Source organism: Chiloscyllium plagiosum, unplaced genomic scaffold (assembly GCF_037043375.1).
Source record: "Chiloscyllium plagiosum isolate Xiang-an unplaced genomic scaffold, Cpla_swu_hap1 HiC_scaffold_13, whole genome shotgun sequence".
Classification (NCBI taxonomy): domain Eukaryota; kingdom Metazoa; phylum Chordata; class Chondrichthyes; order Orectolobiformes; family Hemiscylliidae; genus Chiloscyllium; species Chiloscyllium plagiosum.
Window position 1 is genome coordinate 16,198,329 of NW_028270151.1, and position 16,909 is coordinate 16,215,237.

General features: G+C 44.2%; 1 protein-coding gene across 1 annotated transcript in view; it reads left to right on the top strand.

The window, feature by feature from the left end:
- The window catches only part of aadac (arylacetamide deacetylase), a 65,105-nt gene extending 48,463 nt beyond the window's left edge, over window positions 1–16,642 (top strand). The window contains exons 3-5 of the mRNA XM_043702721.2: window positions 3,129–3,198; window positions 11,514–11,685; window positions 14,398–16,642. Of these exons, the coding sequence (XP_043558656.2) occupies window positions 3,129–3,198; window positions 11,514–11,685; window positions 14,398–15,006 (851 nt within the window). The 3' untranslated portion in view covers window positions 15,007–16,642. The remainder of the gene's footprint in view (window positions 1–3,128; window positions 3,199–11,513; window positions 11,686–14,397) is intronic.
- The last annotated feature ends 267 nt before the right edge of the window (window positions 16,643–16,909 follow it).

Consider the following 16,909-nt stretch of genomic DNA (forward strand, 5'->3'; position numbering starts at 1 on the left):
GTTGACTTTGCTGGATTGGGAAAATACAATAGAAGTTTTGGTAGTAGTCAGGCAGTGGTTGGTAATTAGAGAATTAATGCATGGCATTCAAAAATAAACATCCCTCCTTTTAAGGCAAAGATATCATACAGGAAAAGCAAGAGAGTGGTGCTTAAAAAGGAAGATAAATTTTGTTTTGTATCAAAGGAGGCTTATAAAAATAGAAGTTATAAGTCTGAGGATTGGAAAATATTAGAATTCAGCAAGTAAGGGCCCAATACATTTATAGAGAATATGAATGTAAAATAGTAAAAAACATGAAAACAGATAATTAAAGCTCCTAAAGACATGGAAAAGGAAAACATTGGCAAAGGCAAATACAGAGTGAGTGAGGACGGCAGATGCTGGAGATCAGAATCAAAACGTGTGGTGCTGTAAAAACACAGCAGGTCAGGCAGCATCCGAGGAGCAGGAGAGTCAGCTGCCTGGCCAAAGACAAATGTGTGTCCATTCCCAGTTAAAGATGGGAGAAACTTGGGAATAAATTATGAACATGGGAAAGTCTTGCTAAAACTATACAAGGCAGTAGTCCGGCCACAGCAGGTACACTGAGCAGTTTTTGTCTCCCTTATCGAAGGAAAGTTTTAATGGCATTACAGGGAGTCCAGGAATGGTTTACTGGTTTGATTCTGGGTATAAGGGAATGTTCTAATGAGGAGAGATTGTGTATGTTGGGCTTTTGCACATTGGTATTTAGAGGAATGAGAAGAGAACTTATTGAAACAGCAATTCTAAGGAGATTTGGGACTTTTTTCACTGGAGCATAGACGATTGAGCTTTATGGGTGTTTATATAAAATCTTCTGGAATATGGATAAGGTGAGTAGCAAAAGTTTTTTTTTTCCCTAAGGTGGGAGAGTTCAAATCTAGTGGGCATATTTTTAAGGTGAGAGATGAAAGGTTTAAAAAGGACAAGGAGGGACAACTTTTAAGCAATGCTTAATAAACAGACTTGAGAGAAAGAATAAATGGATCATTCTTAGGTTGGCATCGTGCTTAGGCCAGTTCCTCATAATCAATATTAATTATTTGAATGCAGGAACCAAATGTAATATTTCCACTGTAGAAATCTGAGAATACTGGAGTGTCTCCAGATTAGATTAGATTACTTAGTGTGGAAACAGGCCCTTCGGCCCAACAAGTCCACACCGACCTGCCGAAGCGCACCCCCCAGACCCATTCCCGTACATTTACCGCTGCACCTAACACTACGGGCAATTTTTAGCGTGGCCAATTCACCTAACCTGCACATTTTTGGACTGTGGGAGTAAACCAGAGCACCCGGAGGAAACCCACGCAGACACTGGGAGAATGTGCAAACTCTACACAGTCCGTCACCTGAGGCAGGAATTGAACCCGGGTCTCTGGCACTGTGAGGCAGCAATGCTAACCACTGTGCCACCATGCCGCCCAAACTACAGCAGCGTTTTGGGTGAGTGAGTCGTGTGTTGAGTAATGCTGTCAAATTTAGTTAACCTTCAATCCAGATTGCGACTGTCTCAGTCCAATGCCCACTGCGCTCCCAAACAGTCCTATTATCGTTACAGTGGTCATACTTCATTGCCCTTCATAGATTGAGCAACTAGTGCTCTCTGCCAATAATTCTTTATTAACCATTATTGAATTGATTCCATTTCTTTAGAATAACTGATTTTTGTTTTGGACGTTAAAAGTTTCTCGTATACTACTGCATATTTGTGAGCAGGTGTTACCTCACTACTTCTGCAGACCGTTTGTTGAAATTGTTATCAAGTGCAAGAGTACTGGTTAGTGGCAGTAGGGAGCATTACAACATGCCCTGTTTATTTCATTGTAAGTCAGCATATTTGCTCAGCTCAGCTGGGGTACTTCCTCTCTCACTCACAGGCTGTGTTTTTAAACTGGGTTTGCTGACCCCTGAAGTCTGCCATCTTCAAATGTTTAAATCTCCAGGTTACTAACATGAGCAGCTCCAGAGAGCAATCACTGGGCTGATTTTTTCTTTTTAAAACCAAACAAGATCTGTGCTTTTTGTTTTCTTTCCCCCTGTTTGTGAATGGGTCTGTCAGCCTGATGTTCTGTCTATTGCTATAAAAGACCTCTCTCGGTCATTTTGACTAAGAGCAGTGGGCTTGCCCAGTTCACATCCTTCTCTCAAATGACGCAGTTGTAACATTGTGGGTGCAGGAGCAGTATGGTTGTGTTGCACAGTCAGTAGGTGAGAGATTGCTAAAAATGAGACATAAGTTTAAACCTGAGCATGATTGCTTGGAGATTTTGAACTCTGATCATTCAGTGTATCAATTAGAATGTCAGAACTGTGGCAGTGAAGGTGTCAATGCAACTGCTGGATTAATAGAAAAACTCACTGTCCTTTGGGAAAGGAAATCTGCCTTTTTACCTGGTCAAGTCTAAATTTGGGCAGTACAGTGGCTCAGTGGTTAACACTGTTGCCTCACAACACCAGGGACTGGGGTTTGATTCCAACATCTGGCGACTGTGTGGAGTTTGTACATTCTCCCCTTGTCTGTGTGGATTTCCTCTGGGTGTTCTGGTTTCCTCCCACAATCCAAAGGTGTGCAGGTGAGGTGAATTGGCCATGCGAAATTGCCCATAGTATTCAGGGATGTGTAGTTTAGGTGCATTAGACTGGGGTAAATGTAGGTAAATGGGTGCAGCTGGGTTACCCTTAGGAGGGTTGGTGTGGTCTTGTTGGGCTGAAAGGCCTGTTTCCACACTGTAGGGATTCTATGAACATGTGACTCTAGACTCTTCTGAAATGGCCAAGCATGTCCCTCAGTTAACAAGAAGGCAGCTGACTATCACTGTCTCAAGGTCGGGCCAGTAACTGTTGACTTTGTCAGTGATGCTCACAACCTGTCAATGATTAACCCAGTCATTAATCTCACTGATTCTGTTGTAGGACATTACTGTGAATTGGGTGTGGTATATATTTAAGTTCTTCCTACATGGACAGCTAGATGGTCCCCTGTTGAGCTTGAGACATCGAGGGAGTGTTTGCCAACATTCTGTGGATGTTGTTCGATTTGAATCAATTGGAATAGTTTTGATAATGCAGCACGAGTAATCTTACATTTCTTTTTTTTTCAGAAATGAAACCGTATGATCTCCTGTCGAGAAAAAGCGCAACTGAACTGAATGCTGTCATCATTTCCATTGAGTAAGAACTTAGTGCTTAGCTCTCGCTAGGGGACAGTGTTGGAGAGTGCCTCATTACTTTTTGACCCCATTTTAACTATACAAAGTACTTAAAAACAACACTTGCGTAATAGATTCAGGAATTATCCAGGATAATTTTAAGATAGTAAGGTATAGCTTTGGACTTATGAAGATTGTTGATGGCATTTTGAACTTAATTGCATGAGATGTTTTCAACAAACTAACTTGTGCCGTACAACAAGATGAATACATGATGAGGGGTGTGCGGGTGAATCAAACATACAAAGGCAAGAGCTTCAGAAAGGAGGAATGCTGCTGCAAAAAAGGGTCAACCAATTGATTAGTCAACGTAGATTATGAAAATAAATGGCTATTCTAGGGTAGTTCACACATCCGTGTTTATTAGTTATGCTTTGAATATGGTTGTGGGTAGTGTTTAATACTCATCCCTCCTTGCCTTGAGGTGGCCTTGAAGCATTTGTTTAGTTCAGCGGAACATGGCTAGTTCAGAAAGCAGCTAAGAATCAACTGTGTTGGTGTCAGACTGGAGTTACAAACAAACTCTTGACTGCATTCAAACAGCTATTTCCTTTTTATCTCTGAAGGATATTGGTTAACCAGTTTCTTTTTAACAATGATCTGAAAAGGTTTTTTTTTGTTAGCTCCATTTTAAACTAAAACTTTAGAAATAAACTAATTTTGAACTCTCTCCAGCTGTTAGAGTGGAATTTGAATTCACATTCTCTGTAATATTAGTCCAGGCTTCTGGCTTCCGATAATCACCACATATCTATAGTGAGCATGTCTAATCTGTCTCTATTGCCCTTTTTTCTGTCATGAAATGATGTACATTGTGTATATCTTGTGTACATCATGTGCACCTCCTCTCTTAGTGCACACACCCTCACTGGGTACTCCCTAAGTTACTAACTGAACCCAGGAGCTATTTCCCTGGGTTTGTTAGTAGGCAGTGCCCGATTGAAGGATGGCATCAGGAGGTGTTGAGACTTGTGACTGGGAGACACCCCTCTGCTCAATCTCGCTCAATTGTATCCCTCCCTTATAACCCGAACCTGCCGTCATTCACCTGTGGCCTTGGGTTCCTCAGGTGGGTGCACAATTGGAAGCAGGTACTGCTTTCCCAGTGGTGCTACTGAGCAACAAGAGCTGTCCATCTCTGAATGACCAAGATCACACAAATGAGCAGATGCAGGCCATTCAGACCATTGAGACAGCTGTGCCATGTTAGTACTGTCATAACTGACCTGTTTGTTTCAAAGTCCACATTCCCAACCATCCTCAAAACCCTCTGACTCCCCTGTCCAACAAAATCTAACCTCGCCTCCTACACCTTCTGAGGCAGACAGTTGCCCAGTCACTCCCCTCAGCTCTGTCCAAATTGTTCAGCAGCACCCCCATGGCTCTGAAGCTGCCCACAAGAGGAAACCACCTTTCCATATCCACCTTGTCCATTCCATTCACAATCTTGAACAATTCAATCAAGTCACCCCTCATTCAGAATTTGGCAGTCAATCTGATAATGTAAATAAAATAATACTTTTTTTTTTAATGCACCACCTTGACATTTTCCCATACTATACCTCACCTGCCAGATGTCTAGCCTCTGAGGTGCTCTTGTAGCCACTGTATTTATAAGACAAATCTAGTTCAGTTTCTGATTGATTTATCGTGAAGGATTCAGTGATCATTTTTACTATTGAATGTCAAGGGGTGATGGTTAGTTTGTCTCCTACTGGAGTTGGTCGTTGCCTGGCATTTGAGAGGCATGAGTATTAGTTGCCACTTTTCAGCTCAAACCTGCTTCTTGCCCATATCTGATGAGCCGTAAATGGTGCTGAACATTGTGCAGTCATTGGCAAATAACCCTACTCTAACCATGTGATAGAGGGAAGGTCATTGATGAAGCAGCTGAAGATGATTGGGTCGAAGACACAATGCCGCGGAACTCTGCAGAGATGTTCTAGAGCTGACCACTAACCACTAAAGCATCTTCCTGTGCTGGGAATGACTCCAATCATCAGACGGTTTCACCTTGTTTCCCATTAATTCTAGTTTTGCTACAGCTCTTTGATGCTACATTTCAGCCCAATACGACCTTGATGTCAAGGGCAGTCATTCCCGCCTCACTGCTGAAGTTCAGCTCTTTTGTCAATTTTTGAACCAATGAGGTGAGGAGCTGAGTGATAGAACTGGTAGAACCCAAACTGGGCATCACTGAGTGGGTTATTTCCGAGCAGCTGCTGTTTAATAGCACTGCCAATGACACCTTCCATCACTTACCTGATTCCAAAAGCAAATTAACAAAAAGTTATGTTAATCCATCCCAGGTGAGTCCAGTTATTTATTGAATACACATTCTTGTAGTAAGCCATTTATCCATAGGTTTGCATGGCCCATTGGTTTTACATGCAAGTGAAAGGGAGAAAACATACTCTAAAAGTTTGGTAAAAGATTTTACCCTACCCTACAATACTGCACAACAATTGCTGGTGTCTGCGTAAGTGATGTTCAAGTTATTAATACAAAAATTATGTATAATAGACAAGGACAACCTGCATTAAAAAAATCTGCCATAGCTTCGTGAAACATTCCAAGGTAGTTAATCTGCTTCAGAGGATAAAAGAAATTGGCACTGAGCCACATCAGGAGATTTTAAGACAGGTAACCAATTTAAAAAAAATTCAAAAAGGCAGACTTTAAAAAATGACCTGTGGGAGGGGAGGGAAAAAGAGAGAGACTTAGAGTCATAGTCATAGAGCACGGAAACAGACCCTTCAGTCCAACACACAGAACATACATAGAACATAGAACAATACAGCACAGAACAGGCCCTTCGGCCCACGATGTTGTGCCGAACTTCTAACCTAGATGAAGTACCCATCCATGTACCTATCCAAATGCCGCTTAAAGGTCGCCAATGATTCCGACTCTACCACTCCCACGGGCAGCGCATTCCATGCCCCCACCACTCTCTGGGTAAAGAACCCACCCCTGACATCTCCCCTATACCTTCCACCCTTCACCTGAAATTTATGTCCCCTTGTAACACTCTGTTGTACCCGGGGAAAAAGTTTCTGACTGTCTACTCGATCTATTCCTCTGATCATCTTATAAACCTCTATCAAGTCACCCCTCATCCTTCGCCATTCCAACGAGAAAAGGCCGAGAACTCTCAACCTATCCTCGTACGACTTCCTCTCCGTTCCAGGCAACATCCTGGTAAATCTTCTCTGCACCCTCTCCAAAGCTTCCACATCTTTCCTAAAGTGAGGCGACCAGAACTGCACACAGTACTCCAACTGTGGCCTAACCAAAGTCCTGTACAGCTGCAACATCACTTCACGACTCTTGAATTCAATCCCTCTGCTAATGAACGATAATACTCCATAGGCCTTCTTACAAACTCTATCCACCTGAGTGGCAACCTTCAAAGATCTATGTACATAGACCCCAAGATCCCTCTGTTCCTCCACCTGACTTAGAACCCTACCATTAACCCTGTATTCCGCATTCTTATTTGTTCTTCCAAAATGGACAACCTCACACTTGGCAGGGTTGAACTCCATCTGCCACTCCTCAGCCCAGCTCTGCATCATATCTAAGTCCCTCTGCAGCCGACAACAGCCCTCCTCACTGTCCACAACTCCACCTATCTTCGTATCATCTGCAAATTTACTGACCCACCCTTCGACTCCCTCATCTAAGTCATTAATAAAAATTACAAACAGCAGAGGACCCAGAACTGATCCCTGCGGAACTCCACTTGTAACTGGGCTCCAGGCTGAATATTTACCATCTACCACCACTCTCTGCCTTCGACCGGTTAGCCAGTTTTCTATCCAATTGGCCAAATTTCCCTCTATCCCATGACTCCTGACTTTCCGCATAAGCCTACCATGGGGAACCTTATCAAATGCCTTACTAAAATCCATGTACACTACATCCACTGCTCTACCCTCATCCACATGCTTGGTCACCTCCTCGAAGAATTCAATAAGACTTGTAAGGCAAGACCTACCTTTCACAAATCCGTGCTGGCTGTCCCTAATCAAGCAGTGACTTTCCAGATACTCATAAATCCTATCCCTCAGTACCCTTTCCATTACTTTGCCTACCACAGAAGTAAGACTAACAGGCCTGTAAATCCCGGGGTTATCCCTATTCCCTTTTTTGAACAGGGGCACAACATTCGCTACTCTCCAGTCCCCTGGTAGCACCCCCGTTGCCAGTGAAGACGAGAAGATCATTGCCAACGGTACTGCAATTTCCTCTCTTGCTTCCCACATAATCCTAGGATATATCCCGTCAGGCCCGGGGGACTTGTCTATCCTCAAGTTGTTCAAAATGTCCAACACATCTTCCTTCCTAACCGGTATCTCTTCTAGCTTACCAGTCCATTTCACACTCTCCTCTTCTACAATACGGTCCCTCTCGTTCGTAAATACTGAAGAGAAGTACTTGTTCAAGACCTCTCCTATCTCTTCCAACTCAATACACAGTCTCCCACTACTGTCCTTGATCGGACCTACCCTCGTTCTTGTCATTCTCAGGTTTCTCACATACGCATAAAATGCCTTGGGGTTATCCTTGATCCTATCCGCCAACGATTTTTCATGCCCTCTCTTAGCTCTCCTAATCCCTTTCTTCAGGTCCCTTCTGGCTATCCTGTATCCCTCCACTGCTCTGTCTGAATCCTGTTTCCTCAACCTTATGTAAGTCTCCTTCTTCCTCTTTACCAGACATTCAACCTCTCTCGTCAACCAAGGCTCCCTCACACGACCATTTCTTTCCTGCCTGATAGGTACATACATATCATGGACACGTCGTATCTGCGCTTTGAAAAATTTCCACATTTCCACCACATCCTTCCCTGACAGCCTATGCTCCCAACGTATGCTCCTCAAATCCTGCCTTACAGCATCGTAATTTCCCTTCCCCCAATTATAAAATCTACCTTGTTGTGCGCACCTATCTCTCTCCATAACCAAGGTGAAAGTCACAGAATTGTGGTCACCGTCACCAAAATGTTCACCCACTAACAAGCCCACCACTTGTCCCGGTTCATTACCGAGTACCAAATCCAATATGGCCTCCCCTCTGGTTGGACAATCTACATACTGCATTAGAAAAGCTTCCTGGACACACTGCACAAACACCGCCCCATCCAATCTACTTATCTAAAGAGCTTCCAATCAATATTTGGGAAGTTGAAGTCGCCCATGACTACGACCCTGAGGCTTCTGCACCTTTCCAAAATCTGTTTCCCAATCTGTTTCTCCACATCTCTGCTGCTATTGGGGGGCCTATAGTAAACACCCAACAAGGTGACTGCACCTTTCCTATTTCTGACTTCAGCCCATACTACCTCCAGAGGCAGATCCCCCTCAAACTTCCTTTCTGCAGCCGTTATACCATTTCTAATTAGCAATGCCACCCCCCCTCCTTTTTTCCCACCCTCCCTAATCTTACTGAAACACCTGTAACCAGGAACCTCCAACAGCCATTCCTGTCCCACATCTATCCACGTTTCCGTGATGGCCACAACATCGTAGTCCCAGGTACCGATCCATGCCTTAAGTTCACCCACCTTATTTCTGATACTCCTTGCGTTGAAGTATACGCACTTGAGCCCATCTCTGTGTCCGCAAGTAGTCCCTGTCAGTGCTACCTTCTCCACAGCCTCCCTACAGTCTTGGGCATCCTGACACACAGCTAGCTTACTTGCTGGACTACAAGTCTGGATCCCATCCCCCTGCCAAATTAGTTTAAACCCCCCCGAAGAGTGCTAGCAAACCTACCCCCCAGGCTATTGGTGCCCTTCTGGTTCAGGTGCAACCCGTCCTGTTTGTACAGGTCCCACCTTCCCCAGAATGCAGTCCAATTGTCCAAATATCTGAAGCCCTCCCTCCTACACCAGCCTTGCAGCCACGTGTTCAACTGCACTCTCTCCCTATTCTTTGCCTCACTGTCACGTGGCACCGGCAACAACCCAGAGATGACGACTCTGTCTGTCCTAGCTTTTAGCTTCCAGCCTAACTCCTTGAGCTCTTGAATGACCTCCCCACCCCTCTTCCTACCTATGTCGTTGGTGCCAATGTGTACCACGACTTCTGGCTGCACACCCTCCCCCTTAAGGATTCTGAAGACACGGTCTGAGACGTCTCGGACCCTAGCACCCAGGAGGCAACAAACCATCCGTGAGTCTCGCCCATGTCCACAGAACCGCCTGTCCGTCCCTCTAACTAGAGAGTCCCTTATAACTAGCGCTCTCCTCCTCTCCCCCTTTCCCTTCTGAGTCTCAGAGCCACAGACCCCTTCACTGCAGCTTACACCTGCAATGCTGTCCCCCCCAACAGTTTCCAAAGCTGTATACTTATTTTTTAGGGGAACGACCACAGGGGAACCCTGCACTGCCTGCTTCTTCCCCTTCCCACCTCTAACTGTTACCCATCTACCTCTGTTCTCCGGCGTAACTATGTTCCTGTAGCTTCTATCAATCACCCTCTCAGCCTCTCGAATAATCCTCAGTTCATCCAACTCCAGTTCCAGTTCCCTAACTCGTTCGGTGAGGATCAGGATCTGACTGCATTTCCTGCAGACGAAGTCGGCAGGAGTATCGGTGGTCACCCCTACCTCAAACATCCTGCAGGAGGAACATTCCACCGCCTGCGCTGCCATGACTGTACACTTTCTCCAAAAACAAGAACACTGAGTCAACAACACTGAGTCACTTACCTGTGGACTTTAAAGTTAGGTTAGAGGAGGAGGGTGGGAGGGAGGCCCTACGGAAGTAGGACCTGGGGTCTAGAACACACCCACTCAAATACTAATCACTTACCTTCCCACCCAGCTATGCGCTCCAACCTCACTTCCGCTGCTCCCACTCAAATGCTGACCAGACATCCCAATCTGACCTAATCTCTTTTGTTTTAATTTCTTCATGGGACAAGGGCATTGCTGGATAGGCTGGCATTTGCCCATCCCTAATTGCTCAGAGGGCAGTCGAGAGTCAATCCCGTTGCTGTGGGTCTGGAGTCCTGTGTAGGCCAGACCAGGTAAAGATGGCAGATTTCCTTCCCTAAAGAACTTTAGTGAATCAGATGGATTTTTACAGCAATTGGCAATGGATTCATGGTCATCATTAGAACCTAGAACTTTACATTCCAGTACAGGTTCTTCAGCTCTCGATGTTATGCCGACCTATGAAATGAATCAGATGCCCATCCAACCTAAACCATTCCATTATTATCCATATTTATGTCCAATGCCCATTTAAATGCCCTTAATATCAGCGAGTCTACTACAGGCCATTCCACACCCCTAATATTCTAAATAAAGAAACTACCCCGATATCTGTCCTAAGTCTATCTCCCCTCAATTTAAAGCTATGTCCCCTCGTGTTAGCCTTCACCAGCCGAGAAAAAAGACTCTCACTGTCCAGTCTATCTAACCCTCTGATTATCTTATGTCTCAATTTAAGTCACCTCTCAACCTTCTTCTCTCCAATGAAAACAGTCTCCGTTCCTTCAGCCTTTCCTCGTAAGACCTTCCTTCCTTACCAGGCAACATCCTAGTAAATCTCCTCTGGACCTTTTTCCAAAGCTTCCACATCCTTCCTATAATACAGTGACAAGAACTCCATGCAGTATTCCAGGTATGGTCTTACCAGTGTCTTGAATGGCTGAAGCATGACCTTGTGGCTCTGAAACTCAATCCCTCTACCAATAACTGCCTACACACCACATGCCTTCTTAACCTCTGAATCCAAGTTCCACCATCTGCTGTGGTGGAATTCAAACCTGAATCCTCAGAACATTTCCTGGATCACTGGATTAACAGTCCAGTGATTAATACTGCCAGACCATTGCTTCTCCAATTTGCCAGCACTTGGCCTATATCCCTCTTAAACCATTCCTATTCATATATCCATCCAGATGTCTTTTTAAATGCTGTAATTGTTGCAACCATCTCTGGCTGTTCAGAGTGAATTGCAACTTGGGGTGTAAGTAGTTGAACCCTTAACCCCCCCAAATCTTCTGAACTCCGTGCATGGTAAATTATTGGAAGGCCAATGTTATATTCCATAGACAGCCAACATGCAACTTCTAATATCACCACTGATTGGTATCAGTCATGTCCAAAACACTCAAATAAAACCAATCTGAAACAAGAATAGAAATTGTTGGAGAAACTCCACAGGTCTGACAGCATCTGTGGAAAGAAAGTAAAGCTAACATTTCAAATCCAGTTTTGCTTCCTTAGAACAGAAACTCCAATACACTTGTTACTTTCCAGATATCGTTTAGCACCAGAGCATCACTTCCCTGATCAGTTCAATGACGTTTACACTGTGGTGAAGTACTTCCTACAGCGAGATGTCTTGGCACGATACTCGGTGGATCCAGCTCGAGTCGCGGTGTCAGGAGACAGTGCTGGCGGGAATTTGGCTGCTGCAGTAGCCCAGCAGGTACAGTTACAAATACAGTAATTGCTTGTGACTGGTCACAATACTGTGTTTTGGATGTGCTTAAATGATGTTGAAATTTATTTCATTAAATGGGAACATTATTTTCCCATGGCTCCTGCCAAGTGCTGCTTTTGTTTGGTTTTGAATCATAAAGAAGGAAGCCATTCAGTCCATTGACCACCTGAAAGGAACTGTCCTATTAGTCTGTATCCACTCCTACTCTATGGCCATGAATGTATCTTTTCCAATTCAGTGTTTGGGCTCGGTCTTTGGAATTCAGATGGTGCAAAACTGAACATGTTCTGCTGCTCACCAATGGAACAGGTTCATAGAATGTTTACAGCACAGAAAGATGCTACTTGACCCATCGTGTCCACACAGCTATAATGAGCCCAGTCATTCCCACTTTGTAGTGTTTGGTCTGTGATTCTACAGGTCACAGCTGTTGATGTACACACCCAAACAACTTTCTCAATAGTTTGAGAGCTTTCATCTCTACTACCATTTTAGGCAATTAATTCCTCTCCTTGACGGCCTCCAGGTGAAAAGGCTTTTCTTTAATTATCTTCTAATTCTCAGACAAATTACTATAAATCTATGCCTGATGGTCACTGACCCTTCTGCTAGGTTAAATTGGTCCATCATATCTACACTTATCAAGGGCTCCCTCTATCATGCACATCAATCAAATTTCCTCTCTACCTCCACTGTTCCAAGAGGAAATGACCTGAATCTATCCAATTTTTTCCTCATGGTTGTATTTTACCAGTCTTGTATACCTCTCCTGCACCCTCTCTAGTGTAATAACATTCTTTCTGCAATGAAGTGATCAGCTTTTCACCCAGTACTGAGGTTGTGTAGACCCACAGAGTTTGTAGCACGGAGTGGACCTGTTGGTCGCATTCTTGTGTTGCTCTGCTGTCACCTTGGCTATGTGGAAGGCAGGGGGGCAGTTTGTATTGAGTGAAACTCAAAGCAAAGGCTTCAAGTTACTTAATTTCATGTTGTGCAAAGGAGAAGAGGAAGCAACATCAACTTGGAGATAATTGGCACCATAAGACAGTGCTATTGACTCTCTTTTGCTATAAATTGTTATCACTTCCCATCTTTCCCCTGTTAGTAACACAATGTTCAAGCCCTCCATGGTAGCTAATCCAGAAAGTCTAAGTAACTTCCAACAAGGAGTGAACATTTTCCAATAATATGAAGGTCAGAAAGGATCCAAGAAAGATTGTTCTGAGAAAGGGATAAAATTGTGTTGGATTAAAGATACAAGTCACCATAGTCCTACTGGACCATTGGGCTATGCCCCCATTTGAGAGAGATACTTAGTGGTGGTTTAACCTCACGACACCTCATGCAAGGGAAGAGGTTGAGAAGGAGAGTCCTTCATGGTTACCTCAGCCATTGCAAGAATTGAACCCGTGCTGTTGGAATCATTCTGTTTGCAAACTGGCTGTTGGAAAAGGGGTGGGGAAGAGGTGGAAATATAAATCCTTGATTGCTACCAGTGTGGGACCAGGAATAGAAACCATTGCATGCAACTCGTTGACAGGGGAGAGATGATACAGGAAGTCCATCAACTGTGTCAGGGTCGAGAATAGGTCAAGATGGACAGGGAGGGCAGATCTGTCCTTGTCAGCCAATAGTGTGTAGCATAATTGTCAGTGGTTAGCACTGCTGTCTTGCAGCACCAGAGACCCACCTTTGGGCGACTGTCTGTGTGGAGTTTGCATATTGTCCCTGTGTCTGCGTGGGTTTCCTCTGGGTGCTCTGACCCCCCCCCCCCCCCCACCATCGTCCAGAGATGTGCAGGTTAGGTGGGCTGGCCATGGTAAAAGCCCTGTTGGTGGGGGCACCTGTGTAAGATGCTCTTCAGAAGATTAGTGCAGTCGAAGGGCTGTATAGCCTCTTTCAGTACTGTAGGGGTTCTAATGTGCTGTTTGATTTTGCTAAGAGCTGCTTTGTTACTTTGGTTGCCTTCACTTTATCATCAGGGACACTATCAACATGAACAATCACATTATTGTTTGTTGAATTGAATTGCAGCAGTAGTGAACCCAAGATAATTTTTTGAAATAACATTGTACTTTACATTTAAAGAAAAGCAAATAAACAGAAGAATTAAAATGGGGGAGACAGGCTTAAATAAAAGATGCCTCTGCATTGCAAACCAGCTGGCCAGTTAATTCACCCCCAGCATCGAGACACACAGAGACACATAGAGACACAATAGAGTTAAGGTGATATGCCTCAGTCTAGATTAGCTAAAATGAAAGCAGAAAATGTTGGCGATGCTCAGCAGGTCCTGTCTCTCTCTCTCTCTCTGCCTCTCTCTCCCCCACGAATGCTACCAGACCTGCCAAGGGCTGAGTTTTGTTAACATCTCAATCACATCTCAGAATGCAGAACCCACTCAGTAGTTTCTCAGTTTAGAATACGTGACAAAGGCTGAAGTGAGGCTGGAGTCTAATAATCTCTTGATTAGAAACTGAATTAAGTTTGATCTATAGCTTGACTTAAACAACATTGGGATTAATTATTTACCAGATTTCAGTGATGAGCTTGTTAAATTTATTATTCCATTTCAGGTTTGCAGTTTTCCTCACTGGGAAATGATTAAGATTGTGAAGTAATATTGTACAAACATATCTCTATGCTAACACCTCTTGGGTGGTTATCTCGGATACTCATTAAGGGGATATTTTGCAGATCCAGGAGGACCGAGAGGTTCAAGTTGAGATCAAAGTTCAGGCATTAATCTACCCTGCACTTCAGACCATCGACTTTAACACTCCTTCCTACCAGCAAAACGAGAACATGCCAATTCTGCCCAAGACCTTAATGGTCAGGTTTTGGAGTGAATATTTTAGCTGCGACAAGTCGCTGCTGAACAAGATGATGGCCAACAGCCATGCCACCCAGGAATCGAAGGGCCTGAGCAACTTTGCAAACTGGAGCGTCCTCCTGCCAATGGAGTTCAGGAAGCACTATTCATACATCCCACCGGGCGGCGAAAGCGCAGAGCTATCCAGGAAGGTTCCTGGGGTATTTGACCCGAGAGCTGCTCCCTTGCTGGTGGGGGATGAGAAACTCCGGGCTCTGCCGCGGACCTACATTGTAACCTGTGAATATGACGTACTGCGGGATGATGGGGTCATGTACGCCACAAGATTGAAGGTGGCAGGGGTCCAGGTCACACACGAGCATTACGAGGACTCCTTTCATGGTGCCATAATGTTCAACACGTGGCCAACCGATTTTGCAATTGGCCAGAAAATGATAAGCCATTACATTGAGTGGCTGCGAATGAATTTGTAAATAAATTGCCATCCCACTGCAACCCTCCCAATCCCCCAAACACACCCCCTCGGCATCCTGCAAAAATCCTGCAGTGCCTCTTCCATACCTGCAAATTTTTGGCAAATGTTTCTCTGTTTTAGCTGCCCACACCCATTCCCCCATCTGTATTTAGTGTTAAACATTATGGAAATGCACTTGGTCAGGGCCTGTTATGACTTTCAATGGCAGACCTAAAGGAACGTAGGAGATTGTCATTCGCTTATACCTGGGCATGGAGACCTGGTCTATGGGTGTGACCATTCAGCCCACCCAATACCAAGATCAGGGGAAAAAGGTGGACCTCACTGCTTTGCGTGTTAACTGCCTCTACCTCCTGCCCTAATGTGGTTCATCCTTCAAGCTGAAGCCTTCCTCGCCCATCATCTGGCCTGTCTAGCTGAGTTGTGGTGGTTACTGAGGTGGCGTCTGAGGCTGTTTCGCGCTCAAAAGATTCTTCTTCCAGCAGGGTGTGGAACCACAGAAGATTGAGTTTCGGGCCAGTTGCTTGCTTGTGATCCTCTCCTCGTCCTCTCTGGCTCTGATTTGGACTTGTTTGTGAAGGAAACTGTGAGGCGTTTGTAGATTTTGAGTGAGGTTCTCCGGAGACTTGAAGTCCATATCAGTCAAATTCCTCAGTGAAGTGTTTAGAATGACCTTGTAATGTTTCCCCATTAGAACCCATCCTAGCTCTCCAGGTTAATTTGCTTTAAGTGTATAACTATTTACGAGACCACTCCTGGACTGGACTGGATGAAGGTGATGCTGGCTTGGCTAGCATTTATTGCCCAGAGGGCAGTTAATATTCAACACATTGCTGAGAGCCTGGAGCCACCTGTAGGCCAGACCAGGTAAGGATGGCAATTTCTTCCCGAGAGCATGTTGTTGTACCAAACTCTGTTTGAAATGCTTTGCTCAGCCCGAGCCTGATAAGCTTTCTGTGTGAGAGAGTTGTAGATTTCCACGACTGTTTTGTGTGGCGAAGTGCATCTTGCCCTCTGGCCATGAATTGTTAGGTTCTGCCCATCTTCTAGACTTTCCCACTTGTGAAAATGGTTTCTCTATTAAATCCTATAATTATCTTTAATGAATTAGATCTTTTAAACGCAAGGGTCAGAATCCCAATCTATCTGCCTCAGTTTCTTAATTTAACCCCTGAAGTGCCTAGTGGTATTCTGCTGTATTTTCTGCAAATGGAATATATGTATTTAAGGAGACAGTCCCCAGAATTGGTGTCTGTACCTTGAACAGATCTACTTGCATATCAATAAAGCTGTGAAATGATTTTGTTTTGAAAATTTTACTGTATTTTTTGTTATGAATATTTCTGGGTGTTGACCTGCTAAAACCATATGGTCTGATCCCTAAAACCAGTCAACTCAGAAATCAGTCTTTGTACTTGCCTATCCTCAAACCAATAATTAATGCTCCATTCTGTTGTATATTGTCTGTTCTGGCTCTGTAAAACAATAGGACAATAATCAAGTGCCATGTGATGTATTTACCTTGTCCCGTGTTTATACACTGACTGCATAACATGAAGGAAAATGTTATATCTTTGTATTTCAACGTGATAAATAAAATTTTGTTAAAAACAAGCTATTTTTTCCGTTTGAGTATATTGTTATCCTGATACTAATCTTTTTTTGGTTGCTCTCTTGAGGTGTGGGTGTTGCAGGCTGAGCTAGCATTTATTGCCCGTTCCTAATTTTTAAAAATTCGTTCACAGGATGAGGGCATCACTGGCGGATCCTACAATTATTGCCCATTCCTAAGTTAAAAGTCAACCACATTGTGTTGTGGGTCTGGGGTCGCATGTAAGCCAGGCCAGTTAAGCATGGCAATTTCCTTCCCTGAAAGATATTAGTGAACCAAAAGGTTTATT